Here is a 24,142-nt window from a genome sequence, read left to right as displayed (position 1 = left end):
AATAAAATATCACAGTGAAATAGAATATCAGCAGTTCAGCCCCCCACAGATTTCAAGAATGGGGGGTGGGATGGGGAAGCCAATAAAGATGGATCTTCTCGTGGCTGTCCTCAGTTATAGGTCTGGCAGAATAGCTCTGTTTTGCAGGCCCTGCGGAACGCCTTAAGATCCCGCAGGGCCCTGATGTCACCAGGAAGACTATTCCACCAGGCCAGGGCCGGAAAAAGCCCTGGCTCTTGTTGAGGGCAGCCGTACATTCTTTGGGCCAGGGACCACCAGCAGATTATTACCAGCACAAGCATGCATTTAAAAAAATGACCTGGTTCTTAAACCTTGCTATACTTTTAGAAATATTAATAGTTCTCGTGATATGTATTAATATTTTACATTTTAATAATATTGGACTTTTATCTAATTTTGTAATTTGTATTAGTTTTGCAGTTCTATTGAGTCAGATAATTTTATGTATTAACTTTTGGCTGGTCAAACAGACCATATCAATAAATCAATCAGATGACCTGGTGAGCAGACCGCCCCCCCCAAGCCGCTGCGCGCATGGCCTTCTCCACAACCCTCCCCGAAAGCCGGCGTAGGAGCAGGGCTACAGCCAAATATCCGAAGTGCAGTCTCCCCCAGGGTAGTGCATCTCGTGAGCCCGGGCAGGACCGCAGGGCTCCTTCCCAAAATCCACCAGGAAGTCCTCGTTCACGCGCAGACCGCCACGTTCCGTGTCCACGTCAATCTGCAGCATGACGGAGCCTTCCCTAAAGGTGGAAGGAAACGGAGGCCGGGTGAGCAAGCAATGGACGAGAGGGCAGAGGGCCAGATGCAGCAGGGTGGAAGGTTTCTTACCTGACCAATTCGGGGTAAAACTGCTTGTCCAAAGGAGTGTAGATACCATTGCTAACGTAAAGTCTCTTGCCGTCCAAGCTGAGCTGAAGCATTTGAGGTCCCCCGTAGACTCTCCTTCCCTGAAAGACAGAGGAAATGGGAGGCAGGTTGAGGAGAGGCAGAGAGCAAAAACAGGAGAGACGGCGTGGAACGTATTTGACTGTTAGGATCTGCCGGAGTTGCCGGTACTGTGAGGCTCAGAGATGCAGCCATCACAGGCAATGGATTTGGGGGCTCCTCGGGGAAGCAGAGCAGGGATTCCAAGGCACAAACCAGCCTTGGATGGAAAAACAGCCTATCGAGGAGGACGTGAAAATGAATTCTGAGGCAAGTTTCATGCCCGGGAACGAAGATCACTGGGATCTCTTGACTCTCCAATTGACCAAAGAAGCTTGTCTGGTGGGTACACGAGACAGGCCCTTTTCAGTGGCAGCCCCATAATTACAGAATACCCTCCCCAGGGAGGTGCACCTGGCCCCCTCACTCTTAACCTGATGGCATTTGATTTGTTTCCATTCTTCTGCCTACTGACAGCTTTAAATCTTTGGTTTTGATTGGTGGTTTTTAAGTATTTTATTGTTTTGTTGCTCTGTAAGCAGCCTTGAGTTCCAGTAAGGTACAAAGGCAACTAATAAATGTATTCAATAAATGAAGAGTCTTCAAAGATTCATAATCCATCCTCTTCTTCATCTGAGGTAGCTGAGACTCGGGGCCCTAAGAATGATCATGGTGGGAGTTTTGCCCACCCACTAGGGTTACCAGCCTCCAGGTGGGGCCTGGAGTTCTTCCAGAAGACAACTTGTCTCCACACTACAGAGATCAGTTTCTCTGGAGAAAACGGCTGGACTCTCTAGCATGATACCCCGCTGAAGTCCCTCCCCTCCCCAAGCCCCACCCTCCCCCAAGCTCCACCCCCAAATCTCCAGGAACTTCCCAAGCCAGAGTTGGTAACTCTACCACCCACACCCTCTCCCCCCATTGTGATTTACTCACCTGGATAATAAAAGGATCAGGTTGGCAATCCATTTCTGGATCTTCAAGGACGGTGACCACCCCGCCTTTTGGGATGCTGCCCCCCACAAACACCTGCGAGGATACAAAGCCCCCAAAGAGAGAGGATCAGTCAGATGCAAGAGTGGGAGGGTCAGGGGGGCTGTCTGTAAAAACGTCACAACTAGGGTTGTGCATATCGATAAACCAGAACTGAAAATAAACCCAAAATTAGCCATTTTGGTAATTTTCGGGATTCAGGTTTACCAAATACCAAAACCTGGTGGTGTGCCTGAAGCCGAATAGGCAATTCCCAAAAATGCCAAATAAATATTTGACTTTTTTGGGTTCGGCTATTCGCCTTTGCTCAGAGGCACGGCTCTGTGCTTCCTCCCTTTTTTCTTTCTTTCTTTGAATGGTTTTAAGGCCCCATAGTTGGGGCCCTTTTGAGGTAGGGGTCATGTAATCGGAACCAACTTGGTCTGACCAACTTTCCAGGTATATCACCCAACGTAAGACTTGGTCTGACCAACATCCAACCACGCAGCCATCTGTCTGTTACCATTCAGTGGGTTAATCTGGATCAAGCAGATTTTTTAAAAGGGATTTTTTATAAGGGATTTTTTTTAAAAACGGGGCTCACCCATTCCCATCCGGAGGGATATACCCTCCAACTAAAAAGTGCCAGCTACGACCGCTGCTATCACCAGGCTTCCGAAGGAAACTGCTCATCCGCGTGACTGAGCACTATCCTTCAGATAGCCCCCACGGTCAAGACTTCAGCTGGCTCCGATATCACCCTCTCCCAAAAAACTGTTGTGAAACTGAAGGTCGCCCCAAGTAGAGGCTTCGTTTCCCCGCACCGTGACCATCTCTTGTAATCAGATTTTTGATGACCATCATAAAGGACTGTTCACAGGATGTCATTTGCCACCAAAAGAAATGTTTTTCATGCCTTATTTCTCTTGCAATTAAGTATTTTTCCTCAGTCTGGAAGCTAATTTGCATGGACATCACGCTATGAGCCCCAGATACGAAGGGAGCCCCCCAGACTTTGAGGCGCCAGCCTGGCAATCAGCTTTTTCCGCCAGTCCTCGGCAACGCTGAACCTCTGAACCTAAAAATCGATGGATAGCTCAGCTCGCAAATGCCTGGAAGATGGGGGGCGAACCCCTTGCGGGCCCATAAAATTGGACCTGCTACCCCAAAGTTCACCAAACTTCGGTGACCATCCGAGGAGAGTCCCTTGCAGCCATTCTGCAAATTTGGGGACCCGACCTCCAAAAATATCCCCCAGGAGCTTCGAAAAAAATCCCCATAGTGTATAATGGGCTCGAATTTTTCAGTAAGCCTGGAAATAAGCCGAATACTGAAATGTACCTGTATGGGTATTCGGCTTATTCTGGGTTTATCCAAAAAACTGGGCCCAATAAACCCAAATCCAAAATTTACCCCCCCCCCCATTTTTTTTTTGCACAACCCTAGTTGTAACAACTGGAGACAGAAAAGAATCTTAAATGTCTCGCCACCTCTGTTCTAGTGGAAAGAAGGGGTTAAAAGGATGTTCCGAAGGACGTTGCGTTCGGCTGATAACAACTTGTTGGTTGTTTCCGGTCCAAAGACAAGAGCCAGGGCATTTTCGGTCCTGGCCCAGGCCTGGTAGAATGCTCTCCCTAGTAACATCAGGGCCCTGCGGGACCTTAAGGAGTTCCACAAGGCCTATAAAATCTCTTCCACCAAGCCTACAACTGAGGGCAGCCACAGCTGGTATATATGCTGGCCTCCCCCTCCCCACTCCTTTTACAACTGGGTGTATCTATGGGGGAATGCCCGCAGGCTTGGTTTTGACATCTACTATACAGCAGCAGGTACTATGTTAATTTTGTGTGCCATCTTTTTCTTAATAATTTATGAGTTGATATATTGTCGAAGGCTTTCATGGTCAGAGTTCATTGGTTCTTGTGGGTTATCCAGGCTGTGTAACCGTGGTCTTGGTATTTTCTTTCCTGACGTTTTGCCAGCAGCTGTGGCAGGCATCTTCAGAGGAGTAACACTGAAGGACAGTGTCTCTCAGTGTCAAGTGTGTAGGAAGAGTAATATATAGTCAGAAAGGGGTTGGGTTGAGCTGAATCATTGTCCTGCAAAAACTATCAAAGGTAATGTGCTCATCATTGTCCTGTAAGTATCAAGATAATGTGCTAATGAGGGTGTGGTATGTTAATATGGAACCATTGTATCCTTTAACAGATCACTTCAGGATACAATGGTGTTGGATCCAACAGATCCATGAACACGTGAAGTCAGTTTATACTGAATGAGACCTGGAGAGCAAGCCCTACGAGGAAAGGCAGAGGGACCTGGGAATGTTAAGTCTGGAGAAGAGGAGGTTGAGGGGGGACAGGATTGCTCTCTTGAAGTATCTGAAGGGCTGTCACTTGGAGGAGGGCAGGGAGCTGTTCCTGTTGGCACAGAGGAGAGGACCCACAATAAAGGGTTTAAATTATGGGCAGAAAGCTCATACCCTGCCAGAAATTTTGTTAATCTTTAAGGTGCTACTGGACTCTTGCTCTTTTCTACTGCTTTAGGTGTTATAAAAGGTAAAGGTCCCCTGTGCAAGCACTGGGTCATTCCTGACCCATGGGGTGACGTCACATCCCGACGTTTACTAGGCAGACTTTGTTTACGGGGTGGTTTGCCAGTGCCTTCCCCAGTCATCTCCCCTTTACCCCCAGGAAGCTGGGTACTCATTTTACCGACCTCAGAAGGATGGAAGGCTGAGTCAACCTTGAACCAGCTACCTGAAAACAACTTCTGTTGGGATCGAACTCAGGTCGTGAGCAGAGCTTGGACTGCAGTACTGCAGCTTACCTCTCTGCGCCACGGGGCTCCTTAGGTGTTATATACCATGCAAAATACATTTTATACATTTGACATTCTGTATGTTTAATTTCTTTTGACCATAAATTCTCCCACTATCTATGACAGCTCCAAGATTTTGCATCCATTTTATCATACAATCCTTTACTTGTTCTGTTTCAGTCTCATACTGTAATAATATTTTATAAATTTTCCCTGATGGGTGTCCCGAATCTTCCATTTTTTGATGCTCATAAGTTGTCCTTTCTCTTAAATATCCACCCTCCTTTTTCATCTGCTCTTTCATTATTGAAGCCATTTGATGACATAGTAGCCACTGAATATTCTTTCCTTCATCTTTATTTTTGCAAAGTTTTTACTTTACCCCCCTTATCCATCATATTTTCAAAAGGTAATGTGTTTATCTTTGTGTAGCATTATTTCAATATGCATCAACTGGTGGTATCAATGGTGAAATTGGGAGACTTATCCTATTTCTACATTGAAACCACGTTGTAAAGTAGTCCATCTCTTAAGATATGTTTTCCATCTTGCTTTCGGATTGTTTTTAATGATTTCTTGAGCCACAGGTAATTATGAACCAGAGGATTTTAACTTTGATGCACCACCTCATATGCCTGGCTGCCTCTCCCACCAGAGAGAGAAGGGCCCCCAAGTGAATGGGCTTACCTGGCCAACCTGCCTGGGGCAGAAAGGGTCAGTGATGTCATACTGACGGATATCACCATGTAGGACGTTGCTCGCATACAGGAACCGGTCGTCCAATGAAATGACAATGCTGGTGGTAAAGGCTGGAGGAAAAGAGAGAAGAAATATTTATTTCTCTTCCTTTATTCTAATTGCTAGCAGCTCTTCAAGGCAAGGTACAAAAACCCCACTGCATACTGGGTTTTGTAGTGAATCAGTGGGAAGTACAGCACTCAGCTGAGCTTCTTTTTAAAAATTAACTGTTCGATATTTAAATGCATGAATCTTTTTAACTTAAATAAACGAATTTTTAAAAAACAAGAAACAGCGGCCCTGATTCTCTGCTTTGAATGCATTGCTTCTGTGATAGAAATGGGGCTGCCAAAACCGAGTTAGGAAATTGTTGGAGATTTGGGGTTGGAGCCTGGGGACGGCTGGGTAGAGGAGAGACCACAGTGAGGTGTAATGCAGTAGAATCCACTCCCTCAAAGCAGCCATTTCCTCCAGATCTCTGTAGTCTGGGCTTCAGTTATAATTGCAGGAGATCTCCAGGCCCCACCTGGAGGTCAGCAACACTACAATGAAGAGATGTTCACAGTGGTGATGGAGCATCCAAATATAGGTCTCTTATGTTCTTTCCTCCCTGCATGGCTGCCATTCCTCCCCCTGCCACCAGAGGGCTGTCTTTTTAAAAAAATGCCAGCTGCTGAACTGCTATAGCATTATAATGCTATAGCAATACTGTAACTACCAATTCTCTTCAAAAGCCAGCCCAAAGAGCCAGTGTAGTGTAGTGGTTAAGAGCGGAGGTTTAGAGTGGTGGACTCTGATCTGGAGAACCGGGTTGGATTCCCCACTCCTCCACATGAGCGGCAGAGGCTAATCTGGTGAACTGGATTTGTTTCCCCACTCCTACACATGAAGCCCACTGGGTGACCTTGGGCTAGGCACACTCTCTCAGCCCCACCTACCTCACAGGGTGTCCATTGCGGGGAGGGGAGGGGAAGGTGACTGTAAGCCAGTTAATTCTTCATGTGGTAGAAAAAGTAAGCATATAAAAACCAACTTCTTCTTCTTCAAAGCCCTCTGGTGGCGCAGCAGGGGAAATGGTGGCCCCAGAGGGATGACAGAGAGCCAGCATTATATACCGTATATACTCGAGTATAAGCCGAGTTTTTTAGCCATGATTTTTGGCTTAAAAAACTCATCTCGGCTTATACTCGGGTTAATACGGTAATTCGCCTGCCAGGCCCTCTCCCAGCACGCTCCCGCCGGCCAGCTGATGGGCAGGCTGTCCCGCCTTCTCCCCCCACCCCACCCGATCGCGCCTTCTGTGCGGCGGCGGCGGTTTCTTCCCCCCCCCGATCGCGCCTTTTGCGCGATCGCACCTTCTGCTGGGTGGCAGCGGTTTCTTCCCCCCCACCTCCCCCACCCCCCCCACCTCACCCGGGCCGGTCCTCCCGCTTGCCAGCTGACCCTGCGGGGCCTCCTGCGTGCAGGGAGGGGACCGCCGCCACCGCCTGCCTGCGCGCCTGGAGCCCGGTCAGGTAAGCCTGGGGGGGGGTGCATTTCCCCCTCGGCTTATACGTGGGTGCCTAATTTTTCCCCATTTTTGGGGTGAAATTAGGCACCTCGGCTTATACTCGGGTCGGCTTATACCCGAGTATATACGGTAGCGGTTAAGAGTGGTGGATTTTAATCTGGAGAACCGGGTTCTATCCCCCACTCCTCCACATGATTCCTGCTGGGTGACCTTGCGCCAGTCACAGTTCTCTCAGAACTCTCTCAGCCCATGTGCAGGCAAGCAATGGCAAACCACCTCTGATCGTCTCTTGCCTTGAAAACCGTACAGGGATGCCGTAAGTCAGCAGTGACTTTACACAGACATAAAGGGATGACACCAGGAAAATGTTGCCGAGGTGGGCAGAAGGTTCGAAATGCATACTTCCCATCCAAGAGGCATGCAAAGGTGCTTGGACTACATTCTTGCCAGCAAGAGCATACCCAAGCAGGCATGGGAAAGATCGTAGCCCAGTGGGGGACCGCCTAGAACGTGGGCAGCTGGAGGACGACATCATGTGGATGGTCTGAAAAACACCACTTGAGTTGGGAAGCCGAAACCAAGCGCGAGCAAAACAGTGCCGTGGATGCAACCTGACCCCCGCGCATAGTGTGCGTTGCAAAGAGACCAAAGGCATGAACGACACAGGCCAGAGTATCTGCTCTTCCAGCGGGGGGCACAGCTGCCTGTCTCCTCCACCTGAGCCAGGTGTCCCCAACCTTTTTGAGCCTGTGGGCACATAGGAATTCTGACATGGCTGCCACAAAATGGCTGCTACAGGAGGTGGAGCCAGCCACAAAATGACTGCCGCAGCTTAATTTCAGTAATAAAGTGTAGATCCTTGTGTTGTGGTAGCAGCTGCTGCCAAAGCAATATTGTTTTAAAAATCTGCACAGCCAATCAAATCTCTAATGGCCAATCAGAAGCCTTGCTGGGCAAATGCCCTACTTGGCCCCGCCCACTTCCTAAAAACACTTAGTGGGCGCCAGAAAGGTGTTGGCAGGCACCACAGCGCCCATGGGCACTAATTTGGGGACCCCTGACCTAAACTAACAATTTTTTTTACTAAAACCAGTTGCAGGTTGCAAAGAGAAGGGATGGGGAAAAGGACTCCATCCTTTTTACTGACCTGGCATTTCGGGTAATAACCATCCTGACACTTTCTTGTTTGGAACCTGGATCACTTTCTCTGCAGTCCAACATCCATCCTGTGGAATAAATACATACAATTTGAAGTGAGGGGCTGCCAGATATAGGCCTTTTATGCATTCCTAGTTTCCCGTCATCTAACTTCCTGTTTCTTTGGGGGGGGTGTCAGTTCCGCACACGTTTGGCTCCCTCTGATGGTCGATTCAACATCACACAGCTTTGCATGAAGCGTTTCTCCCTGTAGTTTAAATCAGCAGTTTTTTTGTGCTTGATAAAAACTGGTGTTGTATTGAATTGACCACTAGAGGGAGCAAATTGCATGAGGAACTTGAACCCCCCCCCCCCAGAAGAAACAGGAAGTTACATGCCAGGAAACTGAGGTCATTTATGCATGGTTAGACCGTCTTTGGTGTATCCCATTTCTTGTCTCACACTTTTATATCCCAAGCTTGGAAAACCTTATGCACAGGTGTTGCTTGTTGCGAAGAAAGCCCTGGGAGTATCAGGAGTAAAACGTAATCACAAGCCAAAATCAGGAATCACCTGAGTCCCTGTCCCTTTAAACGCTGCTTTGTCGTTGGCAGTAGTGCTTACTCTGAGAAAAACGTTTTAAGCATGTTTGTATTTTAAATAAAAAATGAAGTGAAAATAATATCATTATTGTCTTTGCCTGTGTCTTCGATAAAATGTGTATTTCTGGTCCCTGGCATCATTTTTTTTAAAAAAAAATTAAACTGGGGTGAGGATAGCTGCCTTGGCTGGTGAGCCTGCAGCATACCCCCCAGTTCAGAAAGACAGGGAGAAAGAGAGAGAAAGATAAGAGAAACAAAATGAGGGAGAGAGGAGAAAGAGTGATGGGGAAGGGTGTTTGGCTAGGCTCGCGGGATGAGCGAGAAGGGACCTGGGGGATGCAGAAAAGCCCTCCACAGTTGCACACACAAACTTGCTGAAAGAAGCCTCCTTCTCTGGGGCCCCTCACCAGGTTTTTTAAAAAAATTCTGCTGCTCTGCTGTAATATCGATAGATCATCAAATACTAATCAGAATTGCAGAGAGAGCCAGTGGGAGGGGCCATGGCTCAGTGGCAGAGCATCTGCTTGGCATGCAGAAGGTCCCAGGTTCAATCCCTGGCATCTCCAGTTAAAGGGTCTAGGCAAGTAGGTGATGTGAAAGACCTCTACCTGAGACCCTGGAGAGCCGCTGCTGGTCTGAGTAGACAATACTGACTTTGATGGACCAGGGGTCTGATTCAGTATAAGGCAGCTTCATGAGTTTGTGTGTTAGGATAGTACACTTGCTCCCTCTCCCCTTGTTAAGTCATCTCCAAAATGTGGGAGGAAAGCGAATATATGATCCAAGCTTCCGCCACCTCTCTGTGATTTTGAATAATATTTTGAGTGATTTTATGATATATCGATATAACATCAGAGCAGTAGGAATTTTTTTTTTTAATGTGGCAAAGAGCCCAGACATCATGGCCGTCTCTATCCCCGATATGCCTTCCTGGGGCATTGCGGGGGGGATGGCAGAAGGAGGAGTTGGAGTTGGAGATTGGGGGCATGTCGGGACGTGGGAAGATCGACCCACGGCTGACCTATGCACCTACTCCCATCCAAGATAAACTCGGAACTTAACTTAATTTCGGGATAAAACCGGGATTGGAAAGCCCAGGGAAGTTGCAGGACGGAGGTGTCCTGAGCCTACAGCGAAGAAAGCAACACGCATAACCCCGACAGAGAACCCGGACTCTGGTGGAATTCTAACACAGCTTGGACCACAAAATGGCTTCCACGGGAGACTGAGCCAGCCACAAAACTGTCTCAGTCACACAGGCAAGATCCTTGGGCTGTGGTGGCAGCTCCTGTCAAAGCATTTTAAAAAAATCTGCACAGGCAATTAAATCACCAATGGCCAATCAGAAGCCTTGCTAGGCAAAAGCCCCACCTCGCCCCACCCACTTGGCAGGCATCAGAAAAGGTGTGGGTGCAGGCACTAAGGCACCCATGGGGACCCCGCTGGATACCCCTGCCCTACACGATTCAGGAACTCAGTCACAGGCTAAAGAGCAGCTAAAGACCAGCTCTGAAATCCTCATTGCTGGTGAACTCGGGTTACTGCGCCTGCCCACAACACTTTAGGCAAGAAAACACAGCCGGCCATTTTTACTGCAGTCCCAAAACAGCCGCCGCCGTTCACCTGTCTCTTGAAGACGTGAAAGATGCAGCCCTGAAGCGGGGAGCTAACCATCGCGTGAGCAGCGTCGGGATTGTGCAGGAACCGAACCTCTAAGGGGGCGGAATCCTCCCCTACATCAATCGACTCGAGAAGGCAGCGGGTGGTCCAGTCCCAGATGTACAGGTAACGGCCGTAGCGCCCTGATTGTGGACAGAGAAGAAAACCAAAGCCGTACAGCCGGATGAGCAGCTGTGGAGCAGCTGTGTGAGCACCTGAGGAAAACAGGCTTCTGGTCATGGCAAGACACGTGGTACAGACATCCTGGACCAGAATCCTCCTGGGCCCAGGTAGCAGCTGACCCTGATCGGCCAGTCCTTTGCCATGGTTTGCTCTAAAAACCAATGGCCATAAAGGACCAGACAGCCTTGAAGAAGCGGAAACTTAATCTGGATAAGGTGGAGGTACTGTTGATTAGGGACACAACCGATACAGGATTGTCCTGTGTTGAGCTCCCCCAATGTCATAAACTCACAATTTAGGGTGCTCCTGGATCTGGGTACTGGATTGAAATGTGGAATTCCCTGCCAGAGGATGTAGTGATGGCCCCAGGCATAGAAGGCTTTTAAAAAGGGATTAGACAGATTCATGGAGGAGAGGCACTGATTACCTGGATGTAGATCCAGAATCTCTACCTTATTGCCAGGTTCTGACCAGAGATCTTCTCATTTGGGAAGGTTTAACTTGCTGTAAGATCTTAGAAGCTAAGCAGGGTCGGCCCTGGTCAATACTGCAGTGGGAGACCACCAAGGAAGTCCAGGGTTGCTACGCAGAGGCAGGCAATGGCAAACCACCTCTGAACATCTCTTGCCTTGACCTGAATGTCCCAGGTTAGCTTGATCTTGGAAGCCAAGCAGATTCAGCCCTGGTTAGTCCTTGGATGGGAGACCACCAAGGAAGTCCAAGGTTGCCGTGCAGAGGCAGGCAATGGCAAAGCACCTGTGTTCATCTCTTGCCTTGCAAACCCTATGAGGGGCTGCTATAAATTGGTTGCGACTTGACAGCAGTTTCTACCACCACCACCACTAGAAATGAACATAAGTATTTCCCCTGCTGGGTCAGGCCATCTACTCTGTTCCCAACTAGGACCTCCCAGATGTCTCTGAGGCACCCACACACAAGACCTAAATGGGGTTGGAGTGAGGGAATTTTATATTTCCATTGAGCAATGTGTGAAGAAGAAGAGTTGGTTTTTATACCCTGCTTTTTCTCTATCTTTTAAAGAGTCTCAAAGCTTACAATCACCTTCCCTTCCTCTCCCCACACCTTGCGAGGTAGGTGGGGCTGAGAGGGTTTGGAGAGAACTGTGACTAGCCCAAGGTTACCCAGCAGGCTTCCTGTGGAGGAGTGGGGAAGCGAACCCACTTCTCCAGATTAGAACCCACCTGCTCTTAAGCACTATACCACGGTGGCTGTGAAGAAGGACCTTTATGCTTCTCCTGCAACCAATGCTAAATTAGTTGGGGGCAGAGCCTCAGCCTAACCCACCTCACAGGGTTGTTGTGTGGAGAAAACGGAGGAGAGGAGAACCATGTAAGCTGCTTTGGGTCTCCCCTGGGGAGAAAGGCGGGATATAAATAAAGCAGGTAAATATATAAATACATGTGTTCCCGGGGAGCGAGGACTCACCTTTCCCCAGATCCGCTGGGTTGAACCCGTCGACAAAGAACTTTGGCACCCCAAATTCGGAGCTGATCATGACGTTGTGCCTCGGCTGGTACCAGAAATCGTACCCTTGGGGGGTCGCTTGGGTGGGCCTCTCCCAGTTCCCCTTCACTTCGAAGGTCTCTGCATCCAGAAGGGCAAAGCTCCCTGACACAAAAACAAGATCCGTGCTCAAAAACATGCGCCTCACCCCGAACTCCTTGTCAAGGGGACGGGGTGAAAATGAAATCAAAGGAATCCCTTCCCCCCAAAATAGTTTTTTGTGCACAGGCAAATGTACAGATATCAAAGCTGCTACATTTAGGCAATTGATCGATGCGATGAATCCATTTAAAAGGCGCTCCCAGTGAACATCCCAATTAAAATGGTTAGTAACTTCAAATGAAGTAGCGAGCATGAATTAAGGAGTAGGGCTTTTCTGGAAGGAGGGCTGGCCTTTGTTCCTCACACCGGCATGCATCGATTTAAAAACAAAGATTGGACCTGACAACACCAGGGGTCCCCTGGCAATCTCCGGGGGTTGCGTAGTGACCCAATTATCCGTAGAGTCCAATGAAAGACAATTGAGAGGAGGTTTGGATGAACTAGCAGCTCTTTTATTTGGCCAAAGAATACAAGCTGGATGCACAGGCTCCGACCCAAGCACAGGGGGGAGACTGACACACACCCCGCCCAAGAGGCAAGCAGTTAGCTTTATAACTTTTAGGCTATTACGTATTTCATACGTACGAGTTTACAGTCATCATTGTTCAGCATTGTGATACATAACTTAGCCTTTCCGCTATATGGGGGAACAAAGCATTCTATTAGAATTCCTTATCTTCCGGAGCGGGGAAAGGAGGGAGGGAAAGTTTCGTCCTTGAAGAGGACAGTTTTATCGGATGATATGTGTGTGTGCGTGTCTGTGTGTTTCTGCTTTCAGGCACGGAAGTGAATGGAAGCGGGGGGTTGTGCTTATTGGTACACGTGTATGTATGAATGCTGGGGCATTTCCATGGGCACTTCAGCTGGGGGGGTCACTTAGGGCTGCAAACTTACTCCGAGGCCTCCCGCATTCAAAATGTGTCACCAACAACTATGGGAATTCTCTGGTATTTCAGCAAAACTCTGTGGTAGAAGCAATTTTTTACCATAGGGTTTTGCCCGGATAACAGAGTGTCCTGTGGCCATCAGCAATGTGATGACGTCACTTCCGGTGCACGTCACAAATGACGTCACCGCATTTAAATTGATCTAATCCCTTATTAATTGATCTAATCCCTTATTCATATTTTGGGTTAATTTTTATATTAGGTATTGATTTCATAATGTTGGATATGACAAGAACAGATAAATTAAAATAATATTGGGATTAGTCCTGTTAGCAAAAGATTATACAATTTAATTTTAGACGGAAGAGGGAGAGGGGGAAGTCATTTGATTGTTATATTAGAAAATATTTGTTTTTCTCTTTATTATTATTATTATTATGTTGTTTTTATGGATATATTAAATGAGGAAAAATTAAAAAATTATATAAAAAAAGAAATGACGTCACCGCATTTCGGATGCCGGAGGCCTCGGAGTACGTTTACAGCCCTACGTTCCCCCTCTGGCTTGCCAAATGGCACTGGGGGTGGGGTGCTGAAGCAGGGAATCCCCCGCTACCAGCACCGGGGTTGGCAACCTAACCACCAAACCTTTTTGAGACCCTTGGAATTCCCACCCAGCATGGTGGATGTAGCCACAAAATGGTTGCCACAGGAAGTTTTTTCTCTGTTTTCCTCCCCTCTCCCCCGATAAAACAAGTTAAGGAAAAAATCAAACAAAAATACAGTTGATCAACTGGTAGGGTTGCCAACCTTCAGGTACTGAATAACGTTAGTTAGAGATAATAGGCAGCACCACGGCTCACTTAATAATATGAACAAGAATAATATTAGTACAATTTTGAAGATTGATTTAAAATAAATATATTCAAATGCAAAAAAACAATATCATACACTTATGTAATACACAGAAAAAAACAACTCAATCAAGAACCATTGAGCAGAGTCCAAACAAGGACCATTGAGCAGAGTCCAAACATAAACAGGTTATATTCACCAAAAAGATGAGCGCAACATAAAATAAGTCCCAAAACTTAGAAGTCAGTCATGGAAAATCCAGGAAATATTGAAGAACAAAACGCCACATCCGGAGTTTGTGTACGTTTCGCAGGTGTGCTTCATCAGTTGTATATTTTGAAAGCACTTTTCCTTAAATATAGGAATCTCAACGTTGTAACCGGGTACAAAGACCTCTGCAAAAAATATTATCATCAGGAAAACAGTATTTACATGAGGAGCTCAACATAATTTCTGCGACAAGGAACAGGGATAAGTTCTGACTCACCAATATTTTGACCAGCGACCCACACGGGTATCAAACTTCTCTCTGGAGGCTGGTAACACAAAGATTCAACTTCCTCATTTTTACACATGTTCTGACCTAATCAGCTGAAACCAATCACACATTTACAAAAAGCTGGAAAGATCGAACTCATTGTTCAATCCTAAAGGGGAGAGTGTCTTAAAGAGATAGATGTATTTAAGTTCTTTCTGATGTAATATTTTCATAATATTCTCCTGGTGGAAACGTTTTGCTCGATACTGCCATAATGCAAAAAAGCGAATATCGTTTTCAGAATGGCCAAATTTAAGAAAATGTTCCGTGAGCGGGGCTTCCATTACCTTGGAGCGGATCCTCGTTCGGTGCTCATTAATGCGAATTTTTAATTGGCGTGTCGTGGAACCCACGTATAATTTCGAACACGGACAAAGGACCGCGTAGACCACGTTTTTTGATAAACAATTCGTAAAATTTTGAAGGGTAAACTTAAAGTTGTGTTGTGAAGAACTTATTTCCTTGATGGGTAGGCTTAAGGGACACAACGCGCATGCGCCACATCTAAAATGGCCCTTAATGTTAACTCTTGATTTGTCCGCTAGTCTGTCTGTTCTCACTAGATGGTTCCGTAAAGACTTAGTTTTCCTTAAGCCAAAAGTTGGCAACTCCGTACAGCCCGGAATACCATCCAAGATGTGCCAATGGCGGCGAATGATCCGTTGGATTTCATGTGTAAGGTGAGTAAATTGTAAAGATGCAAAAATGCCAGTAGATCGCTTATCCACCTTAACAGGTGGGTGGAGTAATGAATCTCTTTTTTGTTGATGTACTTTACACATAGCCATGGATATAATGGTTTCATCATAACCCCTCATTTTGAAATTAGCAGATAGATCCTGTGCTGCTGTCAAAAAATCATGCGCGTTGTGTTTCCACCAGGAGAATATTATGAAAATATTACATCAGAAAGAACTTAAATACATCTATCTCTTTAAGACACTCTCCCCTTTAGGATTGAACAATGAGTTCGATCTTTCCAGCTTTTTGTAAATGTGTGATTGGTTTCAGCTGATTAGGTCAGAACATGTGTAAAAATGAGGAAGTTGAATCTTTGTGTTACCAGCCTCCAGAGAGAAGTTTGATACCCGTGTGGGTCGCTGGTCAAAATATTGGTGAGTCAGAACTTATCCCTGTTCCTTGTCGCAGAAATTATGTTGAGCTCCTCATGTAAATACTGTTTTCCTGATGATAATATTTTTTGCAGAGGTCTTTGTACCCGGTTACAACGTTGAGATTCCTATATTTAAGGAAAAGTGCTTTCAAAATATACAACTGATGAAGCACACCTGCGAAACGTACACAAACTCCGGATGTGGCGTTTTGTTCTTCAATATTTCCTGGATTTTCCATGACTGACTTCTAAGTTTTGGGACTTATTTTATGTTGCGCTCATCTTTTTGGTGAATATAACCTGTTTATGTTTGGACTCTGCTCAATGGTCCTTGTTTGGACTCTGCTCAATGGTTCTTGATTGAGTTGTTTTTTTCTGTGTATTACATAAGTGTATGATATTGTTTTTTTGCATTTGAATATATTTATTTTAAATCAATCTTCAAAATTGTACTAATATTATTCTTGTTCATATTATTAAGTGAGCCGTGGTGCTGCCTATTATCTCTAACCTTCAGGTACTAGCTGGAGATCTCCCACTAATACAACCGATCTTCAGCCAATAGAGATTTGTTCACCAGGAGAAAATGGCCACTTTGGCCATTGGACTCTACAACATTGAAGTCACTCCACCTCCCCAAACCCCACCCTCCTCAGACTCCGCCCCAAAAACCTCCCGCTGGTGGTGAAGAGGTACCTGGCAACCCTATCAGCTGGGGGTTCTTGAACCGAGCAACAGATCTACAGGCCGAACTTTTGACCAAGGAATCTGATGTTTGTCTAGACCGCCCCAACCGGGAATCCTTTCCAGGAAATACCTTTTCCGTTGCCGTGAGGATCCCCAAGCGCGCTGATCATGACTTCCCCGCTGCCCAGGCAGTGAGGACTGTGTATGAAAGCCATGTTGCATTTCTGGAAAATTTCCTTCGGTTCAATCACCTGCGGAGGTAAGGGAACGAGAGTTTGCAATGCAGTTACACCTTCTTTCCTTGGGTTGATGCATGGTGTTTTTTTCTCATTATGATCTAGGGCAGCCACGGCACCGGAAAGCTCCCACTGGTGGAGATACAGGGCCTGGCAAGCCTACTGAGCATCTAAGACAGACATGGTCCTCCCTAGGGTTGCCAGCTCTGAAGGATATTCCTGGAGATTTGAGGGGCAGAGCCTGGGGGAAGGGGAGGTCTGGGGAGGGCAGGGACCTTAATGGGGCATGAATGCCATAGGGCAGCAATTCCGCCCGCCGACCACCTGAGCCTGGCTTTGGCTGGGGAGAGTGAGGTAACAAATGGAAATAAAATAAATAAATAAATATGGTGGGCAGCAGAAGCAATTGGCGGGCAATTGCTCACCATAACTGGGCATTTGAGAACCCTACTAATGTATGACGTAGACCAGGGGTGGGGAATGCCAGGCCCGGGGGCTGTTTAAGGCCTGCAAAATCATTTGGTCTGGCCCTTTGTGGGTCCTGGCAGATCTCTAGCTCAGAAGGATCTAAGATTGGCGATCCGCCCCCTCCCGCGGACAGGAATAGCCTCTATTCAAGGCGGATGTGAGTTTGTTTTGCCAATAAAAGGAACTTTTTTCCCCCCCTTGCAGAAGAGTTGTCAGCTATGGAGCTGCTAGGACCGCCCAAGAAACTGTGTTAACCCTTTGTCAACCGGGGGGGTGTCAACCGGGGCAGCTGCCTGCTTGGGGCTTGGTCAGCTAATTTTAAGTTGATAATTTTGTATGGCCCGCAAATGGTGTTATAAATATTCAAATGGCCCTTGACGCAAAAAAGGTTCCCCCCACCCCTGACGTAGACGATACTGTTTCTAGGGTTGGATCTTGGTTTCCAAACTGCAAAATTACAAAAGAGAGCGCCTGGAAGGCCGAGGGCCCGTAGCCCACTTTCAGAGGCTTCGCAACCCATTTGTCGTAGGCCAACCTGAGCTGCCCTCCTCCTCTGAGGAAGAGGAGGAGTGGGAACCTGGGCCCGTTCCTCCAAGGACTGCACTGGAACAGCAGGAACGGGCATCAGAGCCACCAAGGCCCATGGCAGGGGATGAGGGCTGCTCATTCTGGCAGCAAACAGAGCAGCAAGAAGAGCAGGACTCCTCGCCTGCAAGTTCTCCCAAGCCGGCTGAGAAGCAGAGAATCAGGGCCCGGCTTCAATTAAGGGAACGAAGGCAAAAGGCCAGGTGGGCCTTGAGAGATAGAGCAAAGACAATCAAGCCTAATCAGGGAGGAGTGGAAAATGCTGGAACCGCAAGGCTGATAAAAGGCCAGGCAGATTGCCAGAGTTCTTGTGGGTTCAACACATGTTGAAGGCCACTGACTGAAAGAAGCTCCAGCAACCGAAGTGCAAGCTGACGCCTGATCTGAGAGACAAGGAGATTGGACTGGTAAGTGCCTCTACTCCTTTACCTGCTAATTACCTTGGTCTAGCCCGGTCCACGGGAAGAGAAAAGCCTGCGTCAGGCTCTGGTCAACGCAGTACTCCCATTGCTGTTGTTGAAACCAGAGGCCAAGCCTTGGGCCTGGTTACTGCCTGCACACTACACTCCTGCCTGAGTACGACACCATTTTTGGAACCTGACCCACACGTTGGGAAACACTGCCATAAAGGCTACCCTCCAGAGTTGACATTTACTCCAGGTGGAACTGATCTCTGTGGTTCAGCTATAATTCCGGGAGATCTCCAGGCAGCACGTGGAGGTTGGCAAACCTGTCCCTCTCATGGCTTCTGGTGTTCGAACAATTTCGTCTTGACCTACTTCTTCCAGAGGAGCAACATTTGTGTCCAGTAGCACCTTAAAGCCCGACAAAAGCTTATAGCCTGGAAAATTTGGGGCCTTTCCTCATTCTCATTTTCCTTGCTTGCAAGTTCCTGTTTCTGGGGGAGGGAAGGGTTCAGTTCCGCATGTGCTTTGCTCCCCCTAGTGGTCATTTCGATATCACACAGCTTTAAAGCTAGCATAAAAACCTGCAGTTTAAATCAGCAGAGCGATACGGTGGATGTAAAGCCATGTATTATCGAATCAACCACTAGAGGGAGCAAAACATATGCGGATTTGAACCTGGGGTCTCCCAGACTCCAGCCCAATACTCAAACCACTGCACTGGCCCTAATGCCATTCCTTACTGCTACTAACAGCCCAATGCAGAATGTTCCACAGCACCCCGTAACCCTCTCCCCAAACCCCATGCCCACCTCATGCAAAATTTCAGCCCCCCCCCCCACATTCCCAGGGCTAGTTTGCATTTCTCCAATCAAGACGTACCTTGTGGAGCCTGGGGGCCCTCTGGTCAGTCCCAGTGTCCACCACATAAATGCGAGAGGAGCCAAAACAAGGAAGTACCAGTCTGTTCCGCTTCTTGGTGGTATCCCCGAAACAGCTGCTGCAGGCGTTCCACCCAAAACGATGAAGTTCGTCGTCGATGTAAGGCATGTTCAGGTGATGGATCACCTGTGGAGGAAAGCGGGAAATTGCTCCTCTCCAATCCAGGGTCCCCAATGTGGTGCCCATGGACGCAGTGACACCCGCCAACACCTTTCCTGGTACCTGCCAAGTGTTTTTAGAAAGTGGGTGGCACCAGGCAGAGATTTGGCCCAGCGCGGCTCCTGACTGGCAAATGGAGACTTAATGGGCTGTGCTAATTTTTGAAAACATTGCGTAACTGAAGGTCAGCGGTGGCAGCCATTTTGTGGCAGCCATTTTGTGGCTACGCCCCCCCTCCACTGTGTGGGAGGTATCAGGGACCTTCCACATGCAAAGCATGTTCTGCACCACTTCAGCACATCAAGTCCCTCAGACAACGGGCTATAAACAAGGATAGCTGTGGCCTACTTATACTTTATGCAGCCCTGGGCGGAGTCATGTTAATTTTCTTTCTCTCCTGATCTAATCCACTGACACAGCAGCTATCAAAACACCCAAACTGGCATTGCGAGTTTGGATGACTCTTGGAAAGTTTGGGATTGTTTCTGGGTATGGCACACTTCTCAGACTGAAGCGCCAGCGACGCTATCTGTACCTTTAGGGGGTTCAACTTTTTGAAGGGTTCATTAAGGTGAAGAGGGACCTAGCAACCCTACTGTGTTCCTAGTAAGGACTTCCAGGCATTGAGTGCAGCTCACACTGACCCCTTTTAGCCCTTATTTGTGGGTAGGGTTGCCAACCTCCATGTACTAGATGGAGATGTCCTGCTAGTACAACTGATCTCCAGCCAATAGAGATCAGTTCACCTGGAGAAAATGGCCGCTTTGGCAATTGGACTTTATGGCATTGAAGTCCCTCCCCTCCCCAAACCCTGCCCTCCTCAGGCTCCGCCCCAAAAACCAGCCACTGGTGGCAAAGAGGGACCTGGCAACCCTATGTGTGGGTGCCTCAGAGACATCTGTAAGGTCCTCTTTGGGAACAGAGTAGATGACCTGACCCAGCAGGAGAAATTCTTATGCTCATTTCTGGTGGTGGTGGAAACTACCGTCAAGTCACAACCGACATGGTGACCCCTCATAGGATTTGCAAGGCAAGAGATGAACACAGGCGTTTTGCCACTGCCTGCCTCTGAGTGGCAACCCTGGACTTCCTTGGTGGTCTCCCATCCAAGTCCTAACCAGGGCCGACCCTGCTTAGCTTCTGATATCTGACGAGATCAGGCCAGCCGGGGCCATCCAGGTCAGGGCATGTTCATTTCGACCCTGTCTTAATCCACCCCTGGAACCTGAGGTGAGGAATGGCAAAGGAAAGCATTCCCAACTGAGAAGACCTCTGGTCAGAACCTTGCAATAAGATGGAGATTCTGGATCGACATCCACTGTAGCCAGGTAATCCGGTTCTTGGGTGCCGGTGCCGGTTAAGATGCAGGTAATGTAGATGATTGTCTCTCTGGGACCTGGGAAAACAAAGATGATATTTAAGAATCAAGCAATGGGGACGTTTAAAAAGCCGCTATGGTTTTCTTTATTCAAGCCCCTTAATCTGATCAGTAGGGCTGCCATTGCCAACCTCCAGGTGGTGGCTGGAGATCTCCTGCTATTACAACTGATCTCTAGGCGACAGAGATCAGTTCCCCTGGAGAAAAGGGCCGCTCTGGCAATTGGGCTCTATGGCATTGAAGTCCCTCTCCCCGCCCTCCTCAGGCTCTGTCCCAAAATGTCCAGGTATTTCCCAATGTGGAGCTGGCAACCCTACTGATGAGCAGGTTTTTGCTTTCAACCAAAGATTCGTTTCATCTCAGAATGTCTCATCTGTCTGACTTGCGAGAAATATTCCAATTATGAGTAAATACAGGGTATTTTTATTTCTTTAAAATGTTTCTATGCCATCTTTCCACCCAAATAGGGGCTCCCAAGGTGGCCACAATCAATACATTTCAACATTAAGACACCATTTAAAATTAAGGATAGATAAAATAATCTAACAATTCAATAAAAAGCGCACAGCCGTACTTGCTAGAGAAATACAAAGCTTTGGATTTTTCAAGGAAACTAGGGTGGTCAGCTCTTGGCTGGGAAATACCTGGAAGTTTTAGGGGTGGAGCCTGAGGAGGGCGGGGTATAGGGAGAGGAAGGACTTCAATGGGGTTATAATGCCACAGAGTCCATCTTCCAAAGCGGCCATTTTTTCCTGGTGAACTCCTCTCTGTCGCCTGGAGATCAGTTGTAATAGCGGGAGATCTCCACCCACCACCTGGAGGTTGGCAACCCTGTCGGCAAGGGATAATGCCATAGAGTCTATCTTCCAAAGCATCCCTTTTCTCCAGGGGAAGTGATCTCTGTAGTCTGGAGATGAGCTGTAATTCCGGGGGATCCCCAGGTCCCACCAGGAGGCTGCTGGCATCCCTAAAACATCTTGTTGGTCTCTAAGGTACCATGTGTGTAAGTCACAGCTGACTTACGGCGACCCCATAGGGTTTTCAAGGCAAGTGATTAAGCAGATGGTTTCAGAGGGTTGCTGTGCTGGTCTGCAGTAGAACGGCTAGGCTCGTGTCCACCTTTGAGGCCAACAAGATTTTCGGGGCATGAGCTTTTGAGAGCTTTGTCAGAGCGCTGACGAAGGGATCTCTGACTCTCAAAAGCTCAGACCCCAAACACCTTGTTGGCCTCTAAGGAGCTACTGGGCTGCCAGTGGTTTGACCCAGAATGTCACAGAAGTCTTTCTGGCAAGTAACCGAAGCGCCAGGAATCCTGACCGCGTGATTATTTTACATAAGCCAGCAGAGAAGAATCAGCATTTGGCTCCAGAATCCTTTGATGTTTTCATGACCCCACCCCTACCCCCAAGCAAGTGGTGAATGAAATATCAGCTCGATTTGGCTATGTGGTCGGGGAGAGAAGACAGAAAGTTCCCAGAGGAGCCAATGCCGGAGAAAAGCTTTCCTGTACCTGCTCCAGAACAGTGTGGTGCCCATGGGTGCCAGGGCATCCCTAATGCCCACCAAGTGTTTTTAGAAAATGGGCAGGGCCAGAATGGGCTTCTAATTGTCCCCTGGAGATTTCATTGGGCTTAGAGTTTTTATATATATATATATATATATATATATATATATATATATATATATATATATATATATATAATTTTTATTAAATTTTTAACAAAACATACAATATATTGGGCTTAGAGTTTTAAAAGCGTTGTTTCCGCAGCAGCTGCCACCACAGCACAAGGATCTTTACTGTGTGATTCCAGGTAAGCTGCAGCAGCTATTTTGTGATTGGCCCCACCTCCAGCTGCAGCCGTTTTATGGCCGGCTCCACCCCCTGGTGCAGCCATTTTGTGGTGGCGCCCACTGCCTTGTGTCAGATTGCCAAAGGGGCCGGCAAGCTCAAATGGGTTGGGGGACCCCTGCTCTAGAAAGCAGCCTTTGGGTGAGGCTCAAGGGAACTCGGGGGTCTTGCAGCTCAAAAGGGGTCTTCGCTTCTGGGGGCAGAGTCAAGGGGGCTTACCTTTCATAGCATCCAGAGGGGTTGCATAGCCAGGCCCGGTCCCGCATCCACAGTCCCCTGTGCCGTTTTAAGGGAGAAGGAGAGAAAAAGAGAGAGACTTGTCTTATTTCCAAAAGCATAAGAACGGCTGCACTGAGTCACACCATCCAGCCCCACCTGGAGGTGGGAAGCCCTCTAAATGCCCTTTTTGACCCGACAGCAAATGTCACCGTCTCTTCCTGCCACAGACGGGCATTCCCACCAGGACTGCTAATAACACATCCATGCCTGGCATTAGGTCAGACCCATATCTTATCTATAGGGTTGCCAGTTCTGAGTTGGGAAATACCTGGAGATTTGGGGAAGGGGGGAGCCTAAGGAGGGGGGGGGTTTGGGTAGGAGAGGGACTTCAATGGGGTATAATGCCATAGAATCCACCTTCCAAAGGGGCCATTTTATCCTGGTGAATTGATCTCTGTCACCTGGAGATTGGTTATAATAGCAGTTATAATAGTGACATTCACCCCCGCACACACACACACTACTTTGGGGCTTCTTTTCATTATGCACGTCTTTCCCGACTTTTAGAAGTCACTTCGCTCTCTCCCTGCATTTTCCCTGCATTGCCTAGATCAGTGGTTCCCAACCTTTTTTTGACCAGGGACCACAAGGACTTTTTTGTTCAGTGCAGGCACCCCAAGGTTCAAAATAAAAATTCCGAGAATTTAAAAATAAACTTTAATCATAACTGTTAGTTAAACATTAAGCTTAGAATAATATTTGAAAATATATTTTTATAATAGAGAACTTTTAATTGAAAATATTAATTTATTATGGGTTTATAACTTTGTTTCGCGGACCCTGGTTGGGAACCAGTGGCCTAGATGAAGGTTCAGATCAGCCTCTGTTGCTGGTTTCCCTTCCCCCTCCCCCGGCCCTTGTAAGATGGACCCTTTCTTACCTTTACTTGACACCTCCGGATCTGATCCCTTCGCTGTCTCCTGACGTTGAGACATCTCTGCAGTCTTGGCTTCTATGCCTGGTCTTGTATACGTGATGTGGGAGGGAGGAAGAGAGAAAGTGTGGCTCCTGGTTTGGTTTTTAAGAAAAAACACCAACACTTATGGACGGATGCTCTACAGAATAACATCAGAAAGGCCCTGCTGGATCAGACCCAGGCCCATCCAGTCCAGCAGTCTGTTCACACAGGGGCCAACCAGGGGGGTTACCGCACTTTGTATTCCCAGCGATGTATTAAGAGTTTGAAAATGTTGTAAAAAACATCGCTTTAAAAGAGTTTTTGGACACCACGGCTTATAAATGGTTGGAAGACGTCTTCACAGCTAAAGGGGCCAAACAAAGTGCGGACAGTATTTTTTATAACGTTTTCAAACTCTTAATACATTGCTGGGAATACAAGTGCGGTAACCCCCCAGGTCTCTCTAGGAAGCCCCCAAGCAAGACGACTGCAGCAGCGGCATCCTGCCTGTGTTTCACAGCACCCAAGATAATAGGTGGAAGCAACACCTCTATCTCCTCCTGGCAATGGCTGTGAACTGTTTTGCTCTGTCTGGGCCTCGGCTTCAACCCTTGGACTTGGCTTTTGGGTTACCTTTGGACTTGCCCCTGTGACTGTTCGGTGCG

General features: G+C 47.6%; 1 protein-coding gene across 2 annotated transcripts; it reads right to left on the bottom strand.

Annotated features, from left to right (window-relative positions):
- Positions 1–601: 601 nt before the first annotated feature.
- LOC130479981 (methanethiol oxidase-like) lies at positions 602–22,550 on the bottom strand. 2 transcript variants are annotated; one of them, XM_056852354.1, is made up of 11 exons: positions 22,520–22,550; positions 20,354–20,466; positions 18,852–19,037; positions 16,407–16,527; positions 12,016–12,198; positions 10,351–10,529; positions 8,136–8,214; positions 5,428–5,549; positions 1,885–1,977; positions 853–971; positions 602–764 (listed from the first exon to the last, which is right to left on the bottom strand). In XM_056852354.1, the coding sequence occupies exons 1-11, from the start codon at positions 22,524–22,526 to the stop codon at positions 602–604; spliced, it is 1,365 nt and encodes a 454-aa protein (XP_056708332.1). In that variant the 5' UTR covers positions 22,527–22,550. The 2 variants fall into 2 exon arrangements, with proteins under 2 accessions (XP_056708332.1, XP_056708331.1); XM_056852353.1 differs by lacking the exon at positions 18,852–19,037.
- Positions 22,551–24,142: the final 1,592 nt, after the last annotated feature.

The sequence above is a fragment of the Euleptes europaea genome, chromosome 7 (assembly GCF_029931775.1).
Source record: "Euleptes europaea isolate rEulEur1 chromosome 7, rEulEur1.hap1, whole genome shotgun sequence".
Classification (NCBI taxonomy): Eukaryota; Metazoa; Chordata; class Lepidosauria; order Squamata; family Sphaerodactylidae; genus Euleptes; species Euleptes europaea.
This window is presented reverse-complemented; position numbering and strand designations above follow the sequence as displayed.